This window comes from Lycium barbarum, chromosome 11 (genome assembly GCF_019175385.1).
Source record: "Lycium barbarum isolate Lr01 chromosome 11, ASM1917538v2, whole genome shotgun sequence".
NCBI lineage: Eukaryota > Viridiplantae > Streptophyta > Magnoliopsida > Solanales > Solanaceae > Lycium > Lycium barbarum.
Window position 1 is genome coordinate 30447907 of NC_083347.1, and position 21007 is coordinate 30468913.

Sequence of the window (21007 nt, forward strand, 5' to 3'; positions counted from 1 at the left end):
AATATTTTTTGATAATTACTTAGTGTAACAAAAAAAATAAACAACAAACTCCTTGATCATTTTGTTGCATCTTATCCTCGTGTAAAATTGATCATGTTCCTTATTTTTTATACACTATTGAATCGGCATGCTTTTTTCCTTTGTCCTTATCTATTTACCGAATCCATACGCCGAAGGACAAATTCTACTTGGATGTTTTCTCAAAAACGTTTTGAACAAACATAGATAAAATGACAAAACCGGTCACTTATGTTTGAGATTTGTTCAAATTAATCATTCAAGTATGGATTGAATAGTTTTGGTCCTTTATGTCAAAATTTAACATTTTGAGTTTTTGTTTAATATTTAACAATATATGTTTTGTTAGATGGACAAAACCCATAGAATTGTTTTTAACCATAACCATCAAGAAATTCCCATTAAATTCTAAAATATGCAGCATAAAAGCCGGCACTATACACAAAAAGATATAAAATATAGAAAAAAATTACACCTCAAAAAACTGGATCAGACTCTAGATTTAAATAAAAAATAACAAAACTGACAAAACTTTATGCGTCTAAAGGTGAGTTCCTGCTAATTTTCTTTCTTTATCATACTACCCTCAAATCTAACAGCTAGAGTTTGGTAAATATTTGAGGAGACAAAAAATGCTAACTTTTAGCGAACTTAAAGGACCAAAATTGTTTAGTACATATTTAAGGGACTACTTTAAACATATCCTCAAACATAAAGGACCATTTTTGTCGTTTTCGCAACAAACATATGTCAGCTATCCTATAAAGCCCTTGTAAAATTAGGGAAAACAAGAAGAAGAGGGAAAAGTTGAAGAGGAAGAAAAAGAAGGAAAAACATACTGGAGAAACTACTGCGAGAAAAACTGAAATTAGCCACGAACTTCGTTGCAAATCCGCGGCTAAATTGCTCATAGATAACAATAGGTTTTGATAATCCATCACTAAATAGAATTAGTGACCTTTTGCTGTTATAAACTAGAATTTGTCCGTAACTAATTTTTGGATTTTTAGTTGTTTCGAAACATGGGAGATTCTTTCAAGCTTCCAACTTTAGATTTCTGCAAGGCAGAGCTAAAACCAAGAACACTTGAATGGTATTCATTGAGAGATGAAGTTTTCAAAGCCTTGCAAGAATATGGCTGTTTTGAGGTTTTGTTTGATAAGGTTCAACCAAAAGTCTTACATGAAGAGATGAAAGAGATTTTCAACTTACCATTAGAATTAAAAATGAGTATATCTTCTACCATGTTTGGTTACCTTGGCCAACATCCAACATTACCTCTCTATGAGAGATTGACAATTCAGGATGTTCTTTCTCCTGGAGTTGCTGAAAAATTTGCTAATCTTTTCTTGCCAAATGGGAAACCTACATTTTGGTATGTTAAGTTGATACCATATTCTTTAAATTCTTTTTTTAATTCTTAATGTTAGGATACTGACTCTGTTTGATCGTGTTTCTTTTACAATGAGGGGAAACTTGACATTTCAAAAGTTAAAATTTAGGAAATTATGGGACTTAAAATATGATTTCTAATCAATTGGTAAAATTCGATAGTATAATTTTTTTGAAATTAAGCTTAAAACTATATTTATTTATCTTGTTTTTTGAAATTAAGTTTACCAACTATATTGATTTATCCCTAAACTCAACCTTTATGTTTCTCAACCCAAGCCTTGTTACAAAGTAGGTATTTCAGTTGTGTCTCGTGTAACTTACTTTTTTTATAATTTTTTGTCGAATTCACTGCGTTATGGTACATTCCTTCTCAAAGCAATTATCAATGTTAGAAAAGACAATAAGAAGAATGGTTATGGAGAGTTTGGGGTTGGAGAAGTACATTGAGGAGCAGAATGAATCATCAAATTATGTACTCACTGTCAACAAGTATAGAAAACCTACAATGGATGAGAGTGGAATTGGATTAGCTCCACACACAGATAAAAACATTCTAACTATTTTATTCCAGATTCAAGTAAATGGATTGCATATGCAGAGGGAGAATGGGCAGTGGGTTGCTGTTGAGTTCTCACCTAATTCTTTTCTAGTCCTTATTGGAGATGTTTTTGAGGTACATGTTTCATATTCTTTTTTGGACTTTAGTTACATTTTGTTACATTTATCTTGCAATATTAGGTACATGTGGTTATATTCTGTGCTCTCTAAAATATTTTCTATGGACCTCCTTGGGAAATATCTTTAAATGAGTAAGTGAAATAAGAAAAGAGGGCTAACCTATTGGGAATGAAATTTTACTTCAAAATATTTTCAATTTGGGACTTTACTAGCATTTTATCCTTAGTTTGGGCAAATAAAGATCTTAATATGTTTATTTTTTTTCCTCTATCTGTTCTTTATCTCTTAAGTACTAACTAATTAAATGATACATAATTCAAAGTCAAGGAACTACATTCATCATAAAAAAGAAGTTATTCAAGGAATTGTATGATACTTTTACTTTAAGAAGACTGCATTGCTCAAATCGTATTTCTATTAGGCGAGTTTAAGTTTTGTGTGTCTGTTATGATGTAAAAAATATTTTATAAAGTCACTTAAAAGATAATTACAGATAATTCTAGCATTAAAATCGGTAAACTAAAGTAAATTATAAATAACCTATTATAACAAGTTCTATTACATTAACGGTACAAAATATTCATTACAATTTCATTGTGTATATAACTTAAATCCTTATTAAATACATACAATACCTAAGAATGCTAAATATCTTATCATCAGATATTATCGAAATAGGAGTTACCTTTGTAATTATTATTTTTTGACAATATTCAAATATTTATGGGCAACTAATCAGCATACTTTTACTAGCATTTCGAAATATTCTTGCAGGCATGGACTAATGGTAGATTGCATGCTCCCATTCATAGAGTATTGATGTCTGGGAAGGATCAAGAAAGGTTCTCTATAGGAATTTTTACATTTCCCAAGGAAGGCTATCTTGTGAAAGCCCCAGAAGAGCTTGTAGATGAAGAGCACCCTTTGGTTTACAAGCCATTTGATGGTATTAAATATGTTCAATTCTTTAAATCAGAGGCTGGACAAAAAGCAGGCCATGTTAGTCTCAAGGCTTATTGTGGTGTTTGATGGATGGGGTGATTTACAAAAATGGACTCAACTTATTTCAGCCCAATGCGTTCCTTTGATACCCTTAATCCTATATCTTGTAGCAAATACTTCCAAGAATTCCTACCAGATGACATGTTTAATTTTCGTTTATGTTAAAAAACTAATGCAAAAGAATCATGACATTACACAATCGCCAGAACTTTTCTTCTTTCCTGTTCTCAGTTGCAAATGCACAGAGGTTTTATTTAAGTTTCAGTATCTTTTAGAATTTAAATGAAAGTGTAAGAGAAAAAATGAGGCCAAGAAAATTTGAACCTGCGACCTCTCACACAAAGCTGGAGCGCCAACCACCAACTCATTGCACAATTTTATTTAAAAGTAGTGTCCTTTTAGTATTTCTATTGCTCTATTTATTATTTATATATGTATATCTAATAAAAATTCGACGAAGCAGTGTCACGTGACAGCCATCGAGCCAAGGTAAATCCGCCCCTGCTCGTTCTTCTCATTTTTCATTTCCTTCTTCCTCCTTTTGCTTTATTTCCTTCTTTTCCTCTTCCTCCTTCTCATTTGTATTGAAATAGATTATGAGACACGGATGCCCCAATGCGGAGGTGTGAGATCTTGGGTATGGACGGTTCGGAGAGGTAGAGGTAGGACGAAGAAATATTGGGGAGAGGTGATTAGATAGGGCATGACGCAATTCCAGCTTACCGGGGACATGACCTTACATAGGATGTTATGGAGGACCTAGATTAGGCTATAAGGCTAGTAGGTAGCTAGTCCCTTTTACCCTTTCCTATTAGTACTCGTAGTATTGCTTTATAGTTTCTTGTCCTTTGATTTCTGCTACTATCTGTTATTTCTTATACTTCGATACCCCCACCCACCAGCCCTTTATGGAGTTAGCCTTATCTTATTTATATGTGGTAGCTATTGCTCCTTCTTTCAGATTGCTTTATCATGGCTTATTTGCTTTCGTTATTTTGCCATGCTTCCTCTTGAGCCGAGTTCTTTCGGAAACAACCTCTCTACCTCCCAAGGTAGAGGTAAGGTCTGCATATATTTTATCCTCCCCAGACCCCAAATTGTGGGATTTCATTGGGAATGTTGTTGTTGTAGGAGCACACAACTAAAAATAAAAATTGAAGATCACCAATGTGTTTTGTTGAGCTTTTAAAAAAACTGGTTAAAAAAGACAAAGTGAATCTATTAATCTTCAAAGGTTTGAATTGAATCTAGTTGGGATTGGTATTAGCAGGTTTGATATCAAATTTGGGGTCATTAGTAGTCGATGAGGTGAAAATTGGATTAAATTCAAGCCAAAATGTGTTGGTTGAAATTTCTGTGTGATCCCTGATAATTGATAAAGAGTTATGAACAATTCATTCTAATTATGGCACAATCTTTACTAAAGTCCTGGCGATAGTCAGAACTGTGTCAATCTATCACAAACTCCTACTGATGTGCCAAACTCGTGATGCAATTTGTTTTAAAGTCTTAGAGCTTGTCAAAACTTGTGGTGAGACAAGTCTTTTCCTGTCTATCAGAAAGTTCTACTGTGTAACAACTCAACTCATTGTTTTTTTTTTTGTTTAAAGTTCTAAATTATGGTTTGATATAAAGGTATAAGCCAATAATACTATTTGAAACTTATTGGTGTGGTTTGGGACTCGAGAGGCACAGGTGTTTTAGACACAATAAGAATCAATTTAGAATTTGCTGAAGCAGGCCACTGAGGACCGCAAAGTGGGCCGAAATGTCCAATGTAGACTCACTGGGTCTTATTAAGGTCCAGTGAGGCAATGATTGCGGCCAGCACTGGGGAAGTGCGGTGAGCATTGTGTAATTTTTAGTCTGGATGTAAATAGCTCCATTTCGTTATTTTATTTCATTTTACACCATTGTAAGACTTGGGGAGTATGATTTGAAGTTTTGATCTATGTTTTCATCCACAAGCTTGGGGTAAGTGATTTCAATATAACTTTGAGTTTATATCATGAAATTTTCTTTAGATTCAACATCTAAACATGGAATTTGAAGACAAATTTGGGGGATATTTGGCATAAACCTAAAATCACCTAATTCTAGATTTAATGGACTTCAATTTAACGGAAAAGGGCCGAATATACCCTTCATTATACTTTGGTTCCAAATATAGTCCTGTCGTTATACTATTAGTTCAAATATACCCTTCATCAGTTAAAGTTGTTCAAGTTAGACATCCAATCATATGTGACACTAACATTTGATTAGGTGGATGCCACGTGGCATACCACCTCAGCTGCCCTAACTCATTTTATCCCTCCTCTTTATTTATTTTTCCACCATTGAAATTTCCTTTCCCTCCACCATCAGTGCCACCAATTGAGATGGTTCAACTAAAAAAATAATTGATATTTGATCACCTTTAAGTTACTGTTGGTTTCTATGTTCAATTTTTAAGGCTCAATTGGTGGCAATGATGGTGGAGGGGAAGAAAATTTTAGTGGTGGAAGAACAAATAGAGGGGAGAAGTAAAATGGGTTAGGGCTGCTGAGGTGGCATGCCACGTGGAATCCACCTCATCAAATGTTAGTGCCATGTAGGATTGGATGTCCAACTTGGACAACTTTAACGGATGAAGGGTATATTTGAACAAATAGTATAACGACAGGGGTATATTTGAACCCAAAGTATAAGGAAGGGTAAATTTGGCCATTTTCTAATAGTACATGGGTATATTTGGCCCTTTTCCGAAAATTTATTTATAGATCTGAACTCATGGGGATATAGGTAATCAGGATGTGACTTTTATTTCGAAGTTTGATCATGCAGGCTTGGGATTTTTTTAAGAGAATCAACGAGGCAGAGTGCATAATAATATTTTTATTAAAAAATAAAAAACCTCAAAGGAAAGAGTACAAGTAGGGGGGGAGGGGGGGGGGGGGCTAGGCCTTATCCTACTAGTTCTAACTAGAACTTGCAAAGAAAAACAAAATTGAACGTAAACTATATATCTCAATTACTAATGTAGTATCAAAATGCCTTGGAATGACACCATCTCAAGCACATCCAAGCTCTCACCTTGTACTATGGTCTTCAAATCCAAATCAAGTTTCCGAGGAAAATCGAAAAGTCGAACACCAATGAGCTAGGCCTATCCTTACAAATCCTATCGAGGCATAAATAAAGCTCTACAACTGTCAGGCATGATAATATTTTGGCTGCTTTGACCTAGATTGTCTACTAAATTATGGAATTGAGTCCAAGGTTTTATTTTACTCTGTTAAGTATCTTTTGAATAGAAACAAATCTTTTGGAGGGTTCCAGACTTTGGCCTCATTGCGAGAATGTTTCTCATTGATATTGTTTTACATATATATATATATATATATATATATATATATATATATATATATGAGGATATCGTATATATGAAGTGACGAGTATACATATGAATAATTTTTAAATAAATAGGGTGTATTATAGCCAATTGTTGTATAGCTTCTATATTCACGTGGCATTACTATTTGTGCATCCTAGCCATGCGAGTTTAATGCTAAATGCATCTCTCACATGATAGTTTAACATAGAAATTTTGTGCCTGTCGGGTTACATTTATGGTTAAATTGTTTAGTCATGCATATTGTGCATATGTATGCCCATCTACATATGTGATACACGTGTATATATGTTGTTGGCATGTGAGTTGTCCATGAAGATTGAGATGTGTGTGTATGTGTGTGAGTTGTACACGTTCTGATTGAGCCTTAGACCCTAAATATAGCATGCGAATTTGGATCCCTCTCATGAGTCTCCCAATCTTATTCCTTTTTCATGGCGTGTGTGTAGGTCTGAGGCATTTGGAATGTCGATTTATGATCAAAGTTTGAGTCTTTATCATGCATACTAATTCATGGACTCTTATTGATACATTTTATATAAGTTTTGTGTTGTGATATTAATTTATGTTGTTTCTGTGCTTTATTACTGTCATGGTTATATATGTACTCCACAGATCATGAAAGTTAGCATTTTAGATACAAATCTCGCCACTAATTTATTCGGAACGATTGATAATACTTATTGAGTACCTACTGTACTTATGCTACACTTTTGCATTTTGTGTGCAAATTCTGATCCCGGTACCGCAGTTGTTCAAAAATCAGGTGACTTAGTTGAGTGGGCCTTCCTAGAACAAATAATGACTAAATTTTGTTGCTAAGTTCATCCATTGGGTTATGATTTATATTTCTACAGTAAGCCATTTTGTTCTTATTAATGGTAGCCCAATCAAGTCTTTTGTTGCAAAGAAGGAGTTGAGGCAAGGTGACACCATGTCACCTTATCTCTTTGTATTAGCCATGGATTACTTGGCCAGACTATTAAAGGGGCTGAAATAGAACACATGATTTAAATATCATCCCAAATGTGCAAAACTCTAGGTGATCCAATTTGGATTTGCTGATGAATTATTACTATTCTATAGTGGGGATCTTCCTTCTGCCACAACTTTATTTTCTTTCTTTCAACAATTCTCAGTCTCCTTTGGCCTAGTTGCTAATCTACATAAATGCTTTGTATATCTGTGAGGGGTGGAATAACATATTCAAAAGTAGATAATTGATACAGTGGGTTTTTCCAAAGATGAACTTCCAATTAGATACTTAGGGGTACTGTTGGCATAAAGTCATGTGTGAAGTTTTGATGGCTGACAAAGTGAACCCACAATAAATAAACCAGGTCTAGATACATGTGGTAATGATTGATAAAGTGAGCCTACAATGAAAAGAAACCAGGTCTAGATACAGGTGATAATTGAACAAAACTAGACAGTTCGTTGAGATGAAGCAGAGGTTCCAGACAATATAAAAGAAGCAAGCAACACAAGATGGTTAGAACAGGTCCATCAACTTGTTCTATTGCAAAGAAGCTATAGAAAAGATGTGTCAATGCAAAGATGAATGCAATGATAAAATCAGAGAGAGAATGAACCATCTACATACATGATCTATCACAAAGACAGTTAACAGAGCAGTTCATTGAAGAATAGAACAGGCGTGAAAACATGTTCTATCTCAGGAGTCATCATGTGCTGTGGTTGAAAGTATCAGGAGATGAAGATGACTTAGTCACAGAGAAATTCATTGAAGAATAGAACAAGAATAAAAACATGTTAAATCACAAAGAGTCATCAGGTGCAGTTGATGAATGAATTAGAATTGAAGGAGATCATGACTAAGCAGAAATAGGGTAAAGAGGACTCAGAAGTACTTTTTGTCGAGTAAAGAAAGTTTTATACAAAGCACATGAACCAAGTATGTGAACATGTTCCAACATAGGGCAAGAACATGATCAGCATCACAGAGTTGATACAAGGTTGAAGACATGATTTATTCCAGCAATGAATAAATCTAATTGAAGAAAAACAGACACAGAGCGAAGAGCATGATGCATCAAACAGGCCTGTCAACATGTTCCATCATCTATCACAAAAGAAAGCTCAAGATAGAGTCGCGGGATTGAACGAGAAGGGGATGATGAAACAGGTTTGTGAACATGTTCTACCTCAGACAGTGCAGAGATTCAAAGACAAATGAACCAGGTGGATGAAATAGGTTCGTGAACACGTTTTTGTAGATTTACGGTAAAGACTTGGCGGTCATGTATGCAGATTTCATTACCATATTTGTTGGGATTAGTAAGACTTCTACACGGACAACAAGCGGACTCAACAAGGCAAGAATCCAAATACAACACAAGCCCTATTACATTTCATAGGCCTACTCAAAGAGGGTTTTGTATTTGCCGACCTGTTGTGCACTCAATGTTATAAATATCCAAGTCTTCCCAAGAATAAGGTTTGCGCACTCACAAAGACAACATTTAGAATATTGAGCGATCAAAAGATATATCAAGAATATTCAAGAATCCAGGCGTGTTCCCCTAGTGCAAGAAGAAAGATTGAAGCAGTTGTTCTACTATTTAATGTTTTCCAGTTCTTAAGTCTAGAAACTTGTATTAGGTTGGTTATTGAGTTATATCTTTATCCGCTTTATTAAAAGCATTATAGTTAGATACAAAAACGTTGTACATTGAACTTCAAGTTGGAGGTCAACTTGAAGGTTGCTTGCTAGTCAGAGGTCATTAGTGAGATAGGAATTATAAGTTAGTTCATAGGTTGTAGAGTTTGTAACTTGAATTTGCAGAGGCTTACCATTGCAGTGTAGTTTAGGGAAAATCCTACAGAGGTGTAGGTCATGGTTTTTATCGCCTTTGTGAGCCGGGTGGTTTCCACGTAAAAATCTTTATATTATTTACTTACCTGTTATTTATATTTTGCAAGACGCTAGCATAGAACAAGTAGAGTAACATGTTCCATCCTATAGGCAAAAATTGGATACGACATAAGATAGGAAATAGGTCGTGCAACCCAACAAGTGGTATTAGAACAGGTACTCCTCAAAGAGGCTAACACCTTAGGAGCAGATCATGATAAAAGTTGCACCATCTAAAGAACTCAGTGAAGGGAGATCAATTAACAGGACACCATGTTTCAATGGAGAACACTTTGCACTGTGGAAGAACCTCATGGAGATGGATTTGATGGGAATGGACTATGATCTTTGGTTAATCACCACACGAGGACCACTTGTCCCCACTGCGATCAGACCTGATGGCACAAGGAGGATTAAAACGGAAGAAGAATTCTCTATTGAAGATATTAGAATGATGGAATTGAATGCTAAAACAGTACACATTCTATATTATGCTTTGGGGATTAAAGAGTACAACAAAATCGCTAGATAGTCAAGTGCTAAGGAAATTTAGGATTCACTAATACAAGGTCACGAGCCTGAACAAGATAGATCAAAGAACAACAACCAGGCCAAAGGAAATATTACGAATGGAGAGCCAAACATAAGGATCAAAATCGCCTACCTTGGGGTCTTGGATGGAAAAAAAACCATGAAAACTGTGTGGAGTTCAAACTCTAATGAAGACTCTAAGGATGAAGCTAATCACACTGCTCTCGTGGCTATTGAAGACTCAAAATCAGAGGTAAATGTTCTTGACTTGAAAGATAAGCTTGATGTATTCTCGAACAAAAGGCTCACCTCCCTAATGAGTATTCTAATTGATGAATATCAAGATATGAGTACAAAAAGGGTTCAGCTACTCAATGCCTACACAAGCCTAAAGCATGAATCTATTGAGTTATAGGCTAGTAAAATAAAAGCTGAAAAGGAAGTTAGCTCACTAAAGGAACAGGTCACTCAACTTGATACTTTGGTCACAACTCTTAAGTCAGATATCCAGAAGCAAAAAGAGATAAAGACTGGATAATCTGAAATGAGCAAAGAGCAATTGGAAGTAGAAGCTGAATATAGAAGAATGAAAAATGAGGTGTATTTTGAGAGAGAAAAATCCAGGATATTGTGGCTGGACTTAGAAAGAATGAGAATAGATCTTGAAAGAGTTAGTCGCTGAACACAATTGTCACAAATGCTCTCAAATCTTACGAGTCAAACACGTAGTGAAACCACTGGTGTTGGGTACAACAAGAAACCAACAAATAAGGAATCTACAGAAAGGGAATTGTGAAAACTTTGTGGTAAAGCTGGACACTCAAGAAGCAAGTGTCCGGTGAGTATATGGCATACAGAAAGGAACCTGAAGGCAACTGATAGAAGAGCGAAAGTGGGGAACACAAATAGAACAAGAATTGAAAACAAGCCCTCATAAATGCCTGCAGTATAGACAATGAGAAATAGGACTCATCGTCACAACCCAAAGAGAGGATCTGAAACAACTAAAAGAAATATCAGATCTCTTAAAACAGATGAAATAGGAAACAAGACAGATTATAGTACACGCCTCCCCGAAGGACAAGAAGAGATATGAATTACCCTCTCAGCCAAAAGAAAGAGGTTATATCAAGATATAGAAATACTAAGTTTTTCAAGACTAGCGATACAAGAAAAGGGAACAAAGCACGTTATGCATTCTCAGGATGGACAAGGAGAGATGTATTTCATCCTACTGGAAATAAGATTGGAATCAGACCTGTTGATAGAAGGATAAAAAATGCTAAACTGATTGGAACAGGTGAACGGAACAGGTCTTTTCATGAAACTTCAGGCCAACAGGGGTAGGAAACAGGTTTACTTGGCTATGCTTGAATGGAGTAAGATAGACTTGATTCACCCTTTTGTACAAGGTAGAGGACCCAAGTTAGTATGGGTTCCTAAGACCATTCTTTGATCATCCAGTAGTTACAATGAAAGGGAGAAAGCACCAATAGCTCAAACTCAAGGCTTGCTCAAGATATTGAGACGATTTAACTTAAAGCTCCTTTCACTTGCAACATTCTAAAGAGCGAATACAAATTAAGCAGATGACAAGCAGTAACCAAACTCACTGGCATCCAGACAGGGGGAATCTTCAAAAAATCATGCAGAGGAAATAGGTTCATTGGCACATTGATTAGCCCTACTATGACGAGTTAAAGTAAAGATAACAATTAGGAACTTTGGGATTAAAAATGTGTAGAACGCCCACTGACAGGGGGGAAACAAGGCTCAACAACTGAGGGAGATGAATATCAAATAAAGGCTTCAAGAATATTGCAAAAGAAACAGGTTGAGGAACTTGTTTGAAAAAGCCGTACTAGCAGAACAGGTAGTCAGAACAAGTTCAGGTTTGTTACACCTCGAAAATTTTTCCGTTGATGTACAAGTGAATAGACTAGTGAAGAGCATGAGTATACGGTATTTCAATAAGTAAGAAACGACATTCGATGACCCTAGTTAAGATTTCAAAGATGTTAGAGATGGGGGAAGACAGTTGGCCAAGAGAAGGCAAGGCATATGATAGGTATTGGAGAGGAATTACGAGTAACGAGTTAACGAGGACTTAACGATGTCTTGGAAAAGATTGATAACGTCCCTTAGATTGGTATTGAGGTGTTGAACAAGTGCTAAGAAGGTTCCATAAGGATTGGAGATCAAACGAGTCGACGAAACGAGCTTCGGAATCACTACGGATTATACGGCCAAACATACTGGCCGTATAAATTATACGGTCCGTATGTTGGAACCGTATAATCAGCCCATAATTTCATACCTTTCTGGACCAAACATACGGCCCGTATAAAATGTACGGACCGTATGTTGGTCGGTATACCTGGTCGGGAACTGAATGGTTCATTAAATAGAGGATTCAAGTCTTATTTTATTTCACTTCCATATCATACCCCTCCTCTCTAAAAAATCTCTCTACATTTATTCCACAAGAATTCAAGGGTTATTAGTGATCAACAACATAAATTAAGTGCATCAAGTGTAAGAGAACCCATTAAAGATCATTCAAGTCAAGAAATCTCTTTGGAGATGAACTAGGGTTTTTGCTCAAGTGAAGTATTACCAACCAAGGCTTGTTCCTACAACATATAAGGTAACATTTATGGCATTTCTATGTAGTTTAAAGTATTTGAGAGTTGAAATACTTGGATTGTAGAAGGATATAGAAAAATGGGTCATGAATGTGGAATAGTGCCATTTTGAGTAATAGCTTGAATTGAGTCATGATTCTTGATGTGTTGTGATATAAATATGTTATAAATGATGTTGAGGACATGGGATAGGAAATGTATATGAATAAACGTAGTCGTGTGTTATGGCCATGGATATGGGCGATTGAAAGTAAATTGAGAAATGTGGATAATGTGGATGAATAATGACTATTGTTATGGTATTGTGAATGTATTATTGACGTTTGGGAGTTGATAGACGATATGGAGGAATGTCGTATAAATAAAAGAGATGATGTCCGATTTTCTCTAGTTTTAGTCGTGTGTGCTAGCTATCGATTCTAATGATAGTATGACTTTAATGAAGGTAGAAACGTGAGATTCAGAGGAGAACGTGCAAGTCGTAAATAGTGGAACGGAAAGGTATGTAAGGCTAACCCTTCTTTCATAAGGCATGGTTCTTGGCCAATCATCTAAATTTCCTATAAGATTATGATATCCTTCAAATGATTCTATCTTTCGAGCTATTGAGCTCATGATCCTTGATATGTATTACGATTGTACTAAGCTCCTCATATGACGAGTAATCCTATAAAGATAGATGTAATGAATGACGATAATAGTGATAATGATATAGATGACGACTATAATGGTAATAGTGATGACGATAACGATGACGATGATGATAGTGATGTTAATAGTAAAGATGCTTATGAGCTATTATGTATATGAATCTATGTATGACTATTATGGAACCCCGAGCTTATAAGGCCGGGTAGAATATGTATGTATGTCTATGTAACACGCGTGCACCACTGCAGTTGGGTACGGACAACACTGAGCCTTGGTAGGGCAGGTATGTGTAACACTGAGCCTTGGTTGGCCAGGTATGTATGATCACCGAGCCTAGCTATGGTCGGGTACGTGAAACACCGAACCTCCGTGGTCGGATATGCTACGTAAATGATACGTGTATGATATGAATATGTATATGATATGGATATGTATATGCTATGGATAGGTATATGATATAGATATGAGTACGAATACGAATATGATACGATTACGAATAAGAATATGTACACGATATGAATGCGAATAAGGATATGTAAATGAGTACGGATATGAATATGGATGTGGACACGGATGTATGTACACAATCACACACTCGAAATGGAAAGTTCCTATGTAAGGCAAGTAAGTGCTTATGACGATGATATTACTATCTCCCATCCTGCGCTATCTCTTATGATGTATATTATGCTTCTATATTGATATGGATCATGCTTTACATACTCAGTACATTCTTCGTACTGACGTCCTTTTGTTTGTGGACACTGCGTCATGCCCGCAGGTGCCCAGGGAGACAGATTTGATTCGTTGCTACATTCTCAGAGACTACATAGCAGAGCTCCACTTCATTCGGAGCTATAGCTTTTGGGTACTCATTCTTTTGTGTACATAATTATGGGCATAGCGGGGTCCTATCCCGCTTATGTGATATGACATACTCTCCTTAGAGGCTCGTAGACATGTGTATGTGGTTAGACGTGTTTGGCCTTGTCGACCTATATTTTGGATTTCATTTTGTTAGCCTCGTCGGCTTATGTACATTGATATGGGTATAGATGTCAATGATGATATAAAGGTATTGTTGTCCAATGGGACTAGTGTGATTGGTGAATAGAAATATATGTTCTATTATATGGCTCACCTAGATGCAAGTGTAAGAGTACGTTAAGGGGTGCCCAGGTGGGCTAGCACCGGGTGCTCGTCGCGGCCCCTAGTCGGGTCGTGACTGTTATATCCCGTAATTTTTCATATTCGGGAAATTTGAAATAATTGTGACTTGGGAGAAATAAGGCCATATTTTGACTTTAATTAATATATATGTTGCCCATTAAAAATATTGATGCGGAAGTATGGAAGAAGGCCAAGGGCAAAATTGGAATTCCGGAAATTAGTCTCGGGAATTACAAAATGTGATCCATAAGTCATTGAGCTAAAAAAAATAAGAGGAATTAAAGCCCACAAGAGAGGGGTGGCCGGCCATCTTATGGCCCAAGCCCACAAATTAATGAATTTTCCATGTGTCAATTAATATAAGGGTCCTTATCACTTAGAAGCTTCAAGAAACAAAGAAGGAGAAAAACAAAACAAAGAAGATCAAAAATAAAAAGGCCATTCGGCCATTGAAGAAAGAAAAGGGAAAAATTTTGCTCTTCAACTTTGGTCTAAAAATCATAATTTTCTTGTATTCTAACTAAGCTCAAGACGCTCTCCGATGTGGTATAATTAGTTAAGCGAGAAAACTCCGTTTGCGGAAAGTGGAAGTTTGAAGAAAAAGGTAAGAATCTTATCCCTTTTGTTATGGAAGAAATATATGTGTTATAATGGTTAGAATTGTATGAAAATTATGGGATTGTGATGTATGGGTGCATGATGTGTGTGTGTGTGTGTGTGTGTGTGTGTGTGTGAAGTGTGTGGCCGTGGGCCATAGTGGTATGGGGATGGTGAATTATATTCTATTTAATTTGTTAGTTGTGTCGTTGCGACAATTACGACATAAATAAAGGTTTAACGAGTTAAGTTGGTGTTGAAATTGGTTGTATGTTGTTATGAGATATTATGTGATTTTTATATAATTTTAATGCAATTATGAAAGTAAGATGCTAAATGTGAACTATGGTTGTTGTTAATGAATTTGGAAGAAAACAATGCGATTTGGTAGTTTCGTTGCAATTGTAGAAGTTTCGAATGGAATGTGGAAATGGGCGGAATGGTTTGAATCCTTGAATATTGTTTAAAATGTTATTGAAATATGTTTGGGTAATCTTGAGTTAGCTAATGAATATGGAAAATGTTGATATTAGTTGGATGGTGTGAAGTTAGAATGGAAGAGTTACATTATGTGGAAAGGAAGGGAAAATTATGTTAGAATGCGTTTTGTTGTGATTTTGATGACTGTTGTTATTGTTGTGGTTGTTGTTGTTGATATTATGGCCGAGCTAAGTCTCGGGGATGTTGAATTTATAGGGGAAATGCTGCCGAAATTTCGGTAGACAAATATGAATTTAAGTTGAATCCTTAGAAGCTATAACTCACATTTGGTAAATATAACCAAATTGTAGATTTTGGCGAACTTGAGACTTGATTTTGGAGATTTATAGGAGGCGGAAAAGGTATGTAAAGCTATCCCTTTTCTTCTTTTGGCATGTCCTAGTTATACTAGGTTGAGATTTGAGCCTCGGGGATAATTCTGTTCTTAGAAACCCGAGCTAGATTTTGGGTACTATTCATTCAATGTAATTGAACTACGATTCATATATTTAGTTGGAAAAGTGATCAAACATTCGTAAATTTCATAAGTGTAACCGAATCTCCTTGAAACTTCCTTGGATGACTCCATAGAGTCTAATGTTCGTAATTTACATCCGCCACCTCGACTTGACCCGAGGTGGGCCCGCTAGTCCCGAGATTTTCTTCGTTTGCCTTACTTGAGCTATTTTGGTATGATATAAAAAGAGGACTTTTGTCTATGAATTTAAGGCTCCGTTTGATTTGCTTCATAAGTTATTTGAAAACTCCTAAATGTGAACGACACTAAATTTTCAGAAAATGGCTTATGAAGTATTTTTCGAAAGTTTTGTAAATTTAAAGGCTCATATTTTTTGTATACTAATTCTGACAGACTCGATACTTATTTTGAACCTTCTGACCTCACTATATATATATATATATGTGCACTTATTTGTCGAGTCTTGGAATCAAATTGTGTATATGCATATGGTTTCCGCACTACTCTGCTCGTGCCTATTACTATGATATCGTTCGCCGGTTCCCGGGCCGGTTTTGTGATCGTGCGCACTATGATATATTCGGCAGTATGCTGTGTTATGGTTCCCGAGACCTCGCCATATGGCCGGGTACCTTTTATGGAGTTATGCTGTGATATGGCGGATGATATGATTTGATGATGTGATATGTTTTGATGATGTGTTATGTTCGGGGTTTGTACGGTGATTTGAAACCTTCTGGAGTATGCTGTGTGTGGCACCAGCGTCGGAGTGGTGACCACATTCCTGAGCCTTATGCATGATTTTTACTTGCATGATATATACATATGCTTTCAGCACAGACTCTGATGTACTGATTCGGTATTTTCTCTTTGTACCTTTTTATGTCAGTTATGGTTCGTATTTCTATACTCTATGCTTTACATACTCAGTACATCTTTCGTACTGACCCCCTTTTCTTCGGGGGGGGGGGGGGGGGGCTGCGTTTCATGCCCGCAGGTACAGAGGTTCGTGATCCGCCAGTGTAGGCCACACATTCTGCTATCTCAGAGTGCTCCTTTTGATTCGGAGCCCATATGTTGGTACATATCTTTTATGATGTATATGTCTCCGTATATTTGACTATTTGGGGTACGGCGGGGCCCTGTCCCGTCATATGATTCCGTTATGATTTGTAGAGGCCTGTAGTCATATATGTGGGTCATGGGTCATGTGTGTGTTCGTTTGTTTCTGATCTGCGTCTTAATGCGGTCCCGTTTACTATTAAGGCCAAAACGGCCCATTTGTCTATATACGTGTATGTATCTGGCGAGGTATATTCCGCCAACCTATCAGATTTGGGTACGGCCAAAATGGCCTGTATATTTGTATATGCGCATATGTTCGGCGGTGTGCATTCCGCCGCCTCTTTTGGCTTTGATATGACATTTTTGCACACGCGACCGCTTAATGTAATGTTCGTTTTCAGTTCTGTTTAAAATGATGAATATAAAATTTGAGTAAGCTATAATATGACGATTTGACATGTATGTCTGTTTGGGTGTCTAAGTAGGTCACCAGTCACGGCCCACGGGGCTGGGTCGTGACAGTGACAAAAGTGATATCAGAGCAGGTCTGTCCTAGGGTGTGTCTACGAGTCGTGTCTAGTAGAGTCTTGGTTATGGGTGTGTTACGCGCCACACTTATAAACAAGAAGCTCCGGGCATTTTAGGAATAAATGACCTTCTTTCTTCATAAGAATCGTGCGATAGAGCTATGAAATAAGATCTTCTTGTTCCTTAACCGTGTGTTGTGTATTTCAGAAATGCCTGTAAAAAGAAAGGCTACAGCAGCCCTAAAGGGCAAGACGGTGGCAGAAAAGCGGGCTAAAAAGGCACCGCCACCGGTAGTAAAGGAAAGTGAGTCCCAGAGTATGGCTCAATATCAGTCCTCCCGTTCAGTACCCATATTAGAGGAGCGAGAGGGAGCCTCAGCCCCAGCTCCAGCACCTCCGGCTCCTCTACCGGATGCTTCAGGCCAAGACGTAAAAGAGGCCATACATTTGCTTGCTCAATTGGTTGCTGCCCAGGCTCAACGGAAAAGTACAGGGCAGGGTGATAGGGCTGTTAGTGCAAGGGCCCGTGACTTCATTAATTTGAACCCTCCGGAATTATTTGGATCAAAACTGGATGAGGACCCTCAGGACTTTATTGATGGGATGTTGAGGATGCTTCGTTTGATACATGCTTCGGACACCGAATCAGTGGAGCTAGCGTCATATAGATTGAGGGAAATCTCGGTCCATTGGTACACAGTTTGGATGGCTTCACGGGGAGCCAATGCACCTCCCCCGGTATGGCAAGAGTTTGTTGATGCTTTCCTCCGACATTATATGCCTCTTCACACTCCCCAAGTAATTTTTGGAAGTTATCTCAAACTAGTCGCATAAGAACTCAACCGAAGCTTTTGGGCATGCTTGGTGAAGATCTCAGGCATACTTTCCTGTCTCATCTTTCTTCTTCAAATAATGAAGGTTTTTCGCCATTAATTGGGCCTACAAAGAAGCATGAATATGTATTGACAAAATCTTCCTCTCTGTAGCAAGTTGGCTTGATAATAGTTCTTCCGGGCCTTGATGAACCACCTGAATAATCTTCGTGCTGAGTTTTATGTTGTTGAGTTTCCAGGCTCCCCTTTTCTCCTGGATCCTTGATAACTATATTATCTGAAGAAACATCTGTGATGGGAAAGTTTGAAACTTCAAGGTTCAATATTTTAGAACCCTCTCTTTCCGATGCAAATCGATAACACAAGGAAAATTCATCAGTATCAACCTCCTCATTAGATTCGATAATGATCTGACCATCAATTTCCTATAAAGTCTCAGCACCAGTGTAGGATCCACCACCAGATTCTCTTTACAACTCCTCAACAAGTTGTTTGTCAACTTCAGAGCATCCAAGAAACATATTGTCTGTCAACTTCTCCTTCACATAATGGATTGTATTATCTGCTATAACAATGACTTCATGGCCATTGTATTCATGAAAGATAATTTAGATTCATCTCTAGTGAGATGGTGCACACATCTTGAATCCACGATCCAGTCTCTTTCGACATTGAGGGAAGCCATGACATCTACGGCTCGAGTCTCAGCAACATAACACCTTCCCCAGTCTTCTTCTTCTTCTTCTTCAGCAGTTTTCTCAACTTGAGCCATATTACTTTATTTTGTTCGGCAATATCTTTTTATGTGTTCTATTTTACCACACCGATAACATTTGAGAGTCTTCTTATAGTTATTACTAGAATCTCCCTCATTTTCGGGTGAGCTTGAACCACTTTGAGATTGAGAGTGTAGCCTAGCTGTAAATGTTTTTCCTTTAAAGTTCCTCTTGTTGTCTAAAAGAGCATTTCCTTCCTCTTCTTTAAAACATACACTAGCCATCTGTTTGTCTAGTAGCTCCTATGTTGATAACAAATTCTCAAACTCCTCCAACGATGGTTGTTGACCCATTCTTGAAATGATGTAACAAAAGGAATATATTCTTTCTTCAAACCACTAATGATAATTCTTCTCATTCGTACTTCAGAGATAGCCTCATCCAAATTAAGTTCTTACTCTTCAAAAAGTAATCGGCAATAGAAAGATTACCTTGAGTGGTGTTCTCCAATTCATTCTCCAATATCTATAGCTGAGCTCCATTCTTCTTGCAGAACAACCGATCGAGGGTCCTCCATATTTCATGAGCTGATTTGCACCTCATAATATGATCAAATAAATTATAGGAGATAGACCTCTTTAGGATGAATTCCGCCTTCGCATTAATCTGCTTCCACTTCTTGTATCAGCTGCTATTTTCCGGTCCGTCGGAAGGAGACTTGTGTAACTCCCATTTAGGGGTGTCAATAGTTTTTAAAAACCCGACTTAACCGACCGAATCGAACCGTGCCGAACCGATTTTTAAGTTTTCTTTAAGAAAACCGACGGTTTTATATAACTTTATAATTATACCGAATAATTAGGTTGGTTTTTGTTTTTATAAAAATAAACCGAAAAATACCGAACCTGTTATGTCCCGTATTTTCGTATAACGGGAAATCAAGAAATAAATAAGACTTGTGTGTGTTGAGGAAATATTTTGATTCGAGTTGTTATGATTATGTTGGTTAGGGAATCATTAATGTCAAGACCTCGGGGAAGGCCGAGGGTAAATTTGGTATTCCGGAAATTAGTTTCGGGAATTACAAAACGGGACTTTTAATGAATTGGGCCAAGAAAAAAAAATTGATAAGAAGTTAGGCCCAAAATCTTGAGATGGCCGGCCATTGTAGAGGCCCAAACTCAATTTTAAAGGTCATGTGCTATGCACATGACCTCTATGTAATGGATATATACTAAGCCTTGAGTTGGAGTTATCAAGAACAAGATCAAAACAAAAAAAATTGAGCAAGTCCTTAAAAGAGGCTCTCGGCCGAGAGTGAATAGGAGAAAAAGAAAAATGATCCAAGCTTTGTTGTTAATCCAAAATTCTTAATTTCTACATAGTTGTGAAGTGCTCAAAACGCTCTCTGACGTGATACAAGTAGTTTGGAGAAAGATCGACGTTTGCGACAAGTCGGAAATTCAAGAACAAGGTAAGATTTTTATGTTTTAATGTTATGAAATGGATATGTATGTGTTAGTGATTGGATTAGTATGAAGATTATGGGATGGGGTTGTGTTTGTGCATGGTGTGTGTGTGTAGAAAGGGTGTGTTTGGCCGTGGCTTGTAGGTAGTGCAAGACAATGTGAATTTGATTTCGTTTAGTCGTTTGAGGTGTCGTTGTAACCTTTGTATCGTAAATGAATGTTTGGAGAATTGATTTGGTGTTAGAAAATGATTTCGGACGTTATCGGAAAGTGTATACCTTTGGTATATTTGTGTACATCATAGTATATTTATGATATTAAGGACTTTAAATATGATTTATGGTTGATGATAATGAATTCGGAATAAAACGACGCAAGTTATATTTGTGTACGTTCGCCTCCCGCACAGGTTTGCTTTGTTTACGTTGGCGGTGTGTTTGTTCTTTCTGACTCCAGCTGTGTTTGTGATTTCTGTACCTTCTG

At 37.0% G+C, this 21007-nt stretch overlaps 2 protein-coding genes across 2 annotated transcripts; both read left to right on the forward strand.

Annotated features, from left to right (window-relative positions):
* Positions 1-1040: 1040 nt before the first annotated feature.
* On the forward strand, positions 1041-1551 carry LOC132619667 (probable 2-oxoglutarate-dependent dioxygenase AOP1). Its single transcript, XM_060334502.1, has 2 exons — positions 1041-1393; positions 1449-1551. Exons 1-2 carry the CDS (start codon positions 1041-1043, stop codon positions 1549-1551), a joined length of 456 nt encoding a protein of 151 aa, XP_060190485.1.
* Positions 1552-1822: 271 nt separating this feature from the next.
* LOC132619668 (probable 2-oxoglutarate-dependent dioxygenase AOP1) lies at positions 1823-3120 on the forward strand. Its single transcript, XM_060334503.1, has 2 exons — positions 1823-2086; positions 2866-3120. Exons 1-2 carry the CDS (start codon positions 1823-1825, stop codon positions 3118-3120), a joined length of 519 nt encoding a protein of 172 aa, XP_060190486.1.
* The last annotated feature ends 17887 nt before the right edge of the window (positions 3121-21007 follow it).

Excerpts from the sequence above, each read along its gene's own strand:
- LOC132619667 (XM_060334502.1), top strand. The coding sequence starts at position 1,041 with ATGGGAGATTCTTTCAAGCTTCCAACTTTAGATTTCTGCAAGGCAGAG. Across the intron at positions 1,394-1,448 it reads AATGGGAAACCTACATTTTG|GATACTGACTCTGTTTGATC; the intron begins GTATGTTAAGTT and ends TCTTAATGTTAG.
- LOC132619668 (XM_060334503.1), top strand. The coding sequence starts at position 1,823 with ATGGTTATGGAGAGTTTGGGGTTGGAGAAGTACATTGAGGAGCAGAAT. Across the intron at positions 2,087-2,865 it reads TTATTGGAGATGTTTTTGAG|GCATGGACTAATGGTAGATT; the intron begins GTACATGTTTCA and ends ATATTCTTGCAG.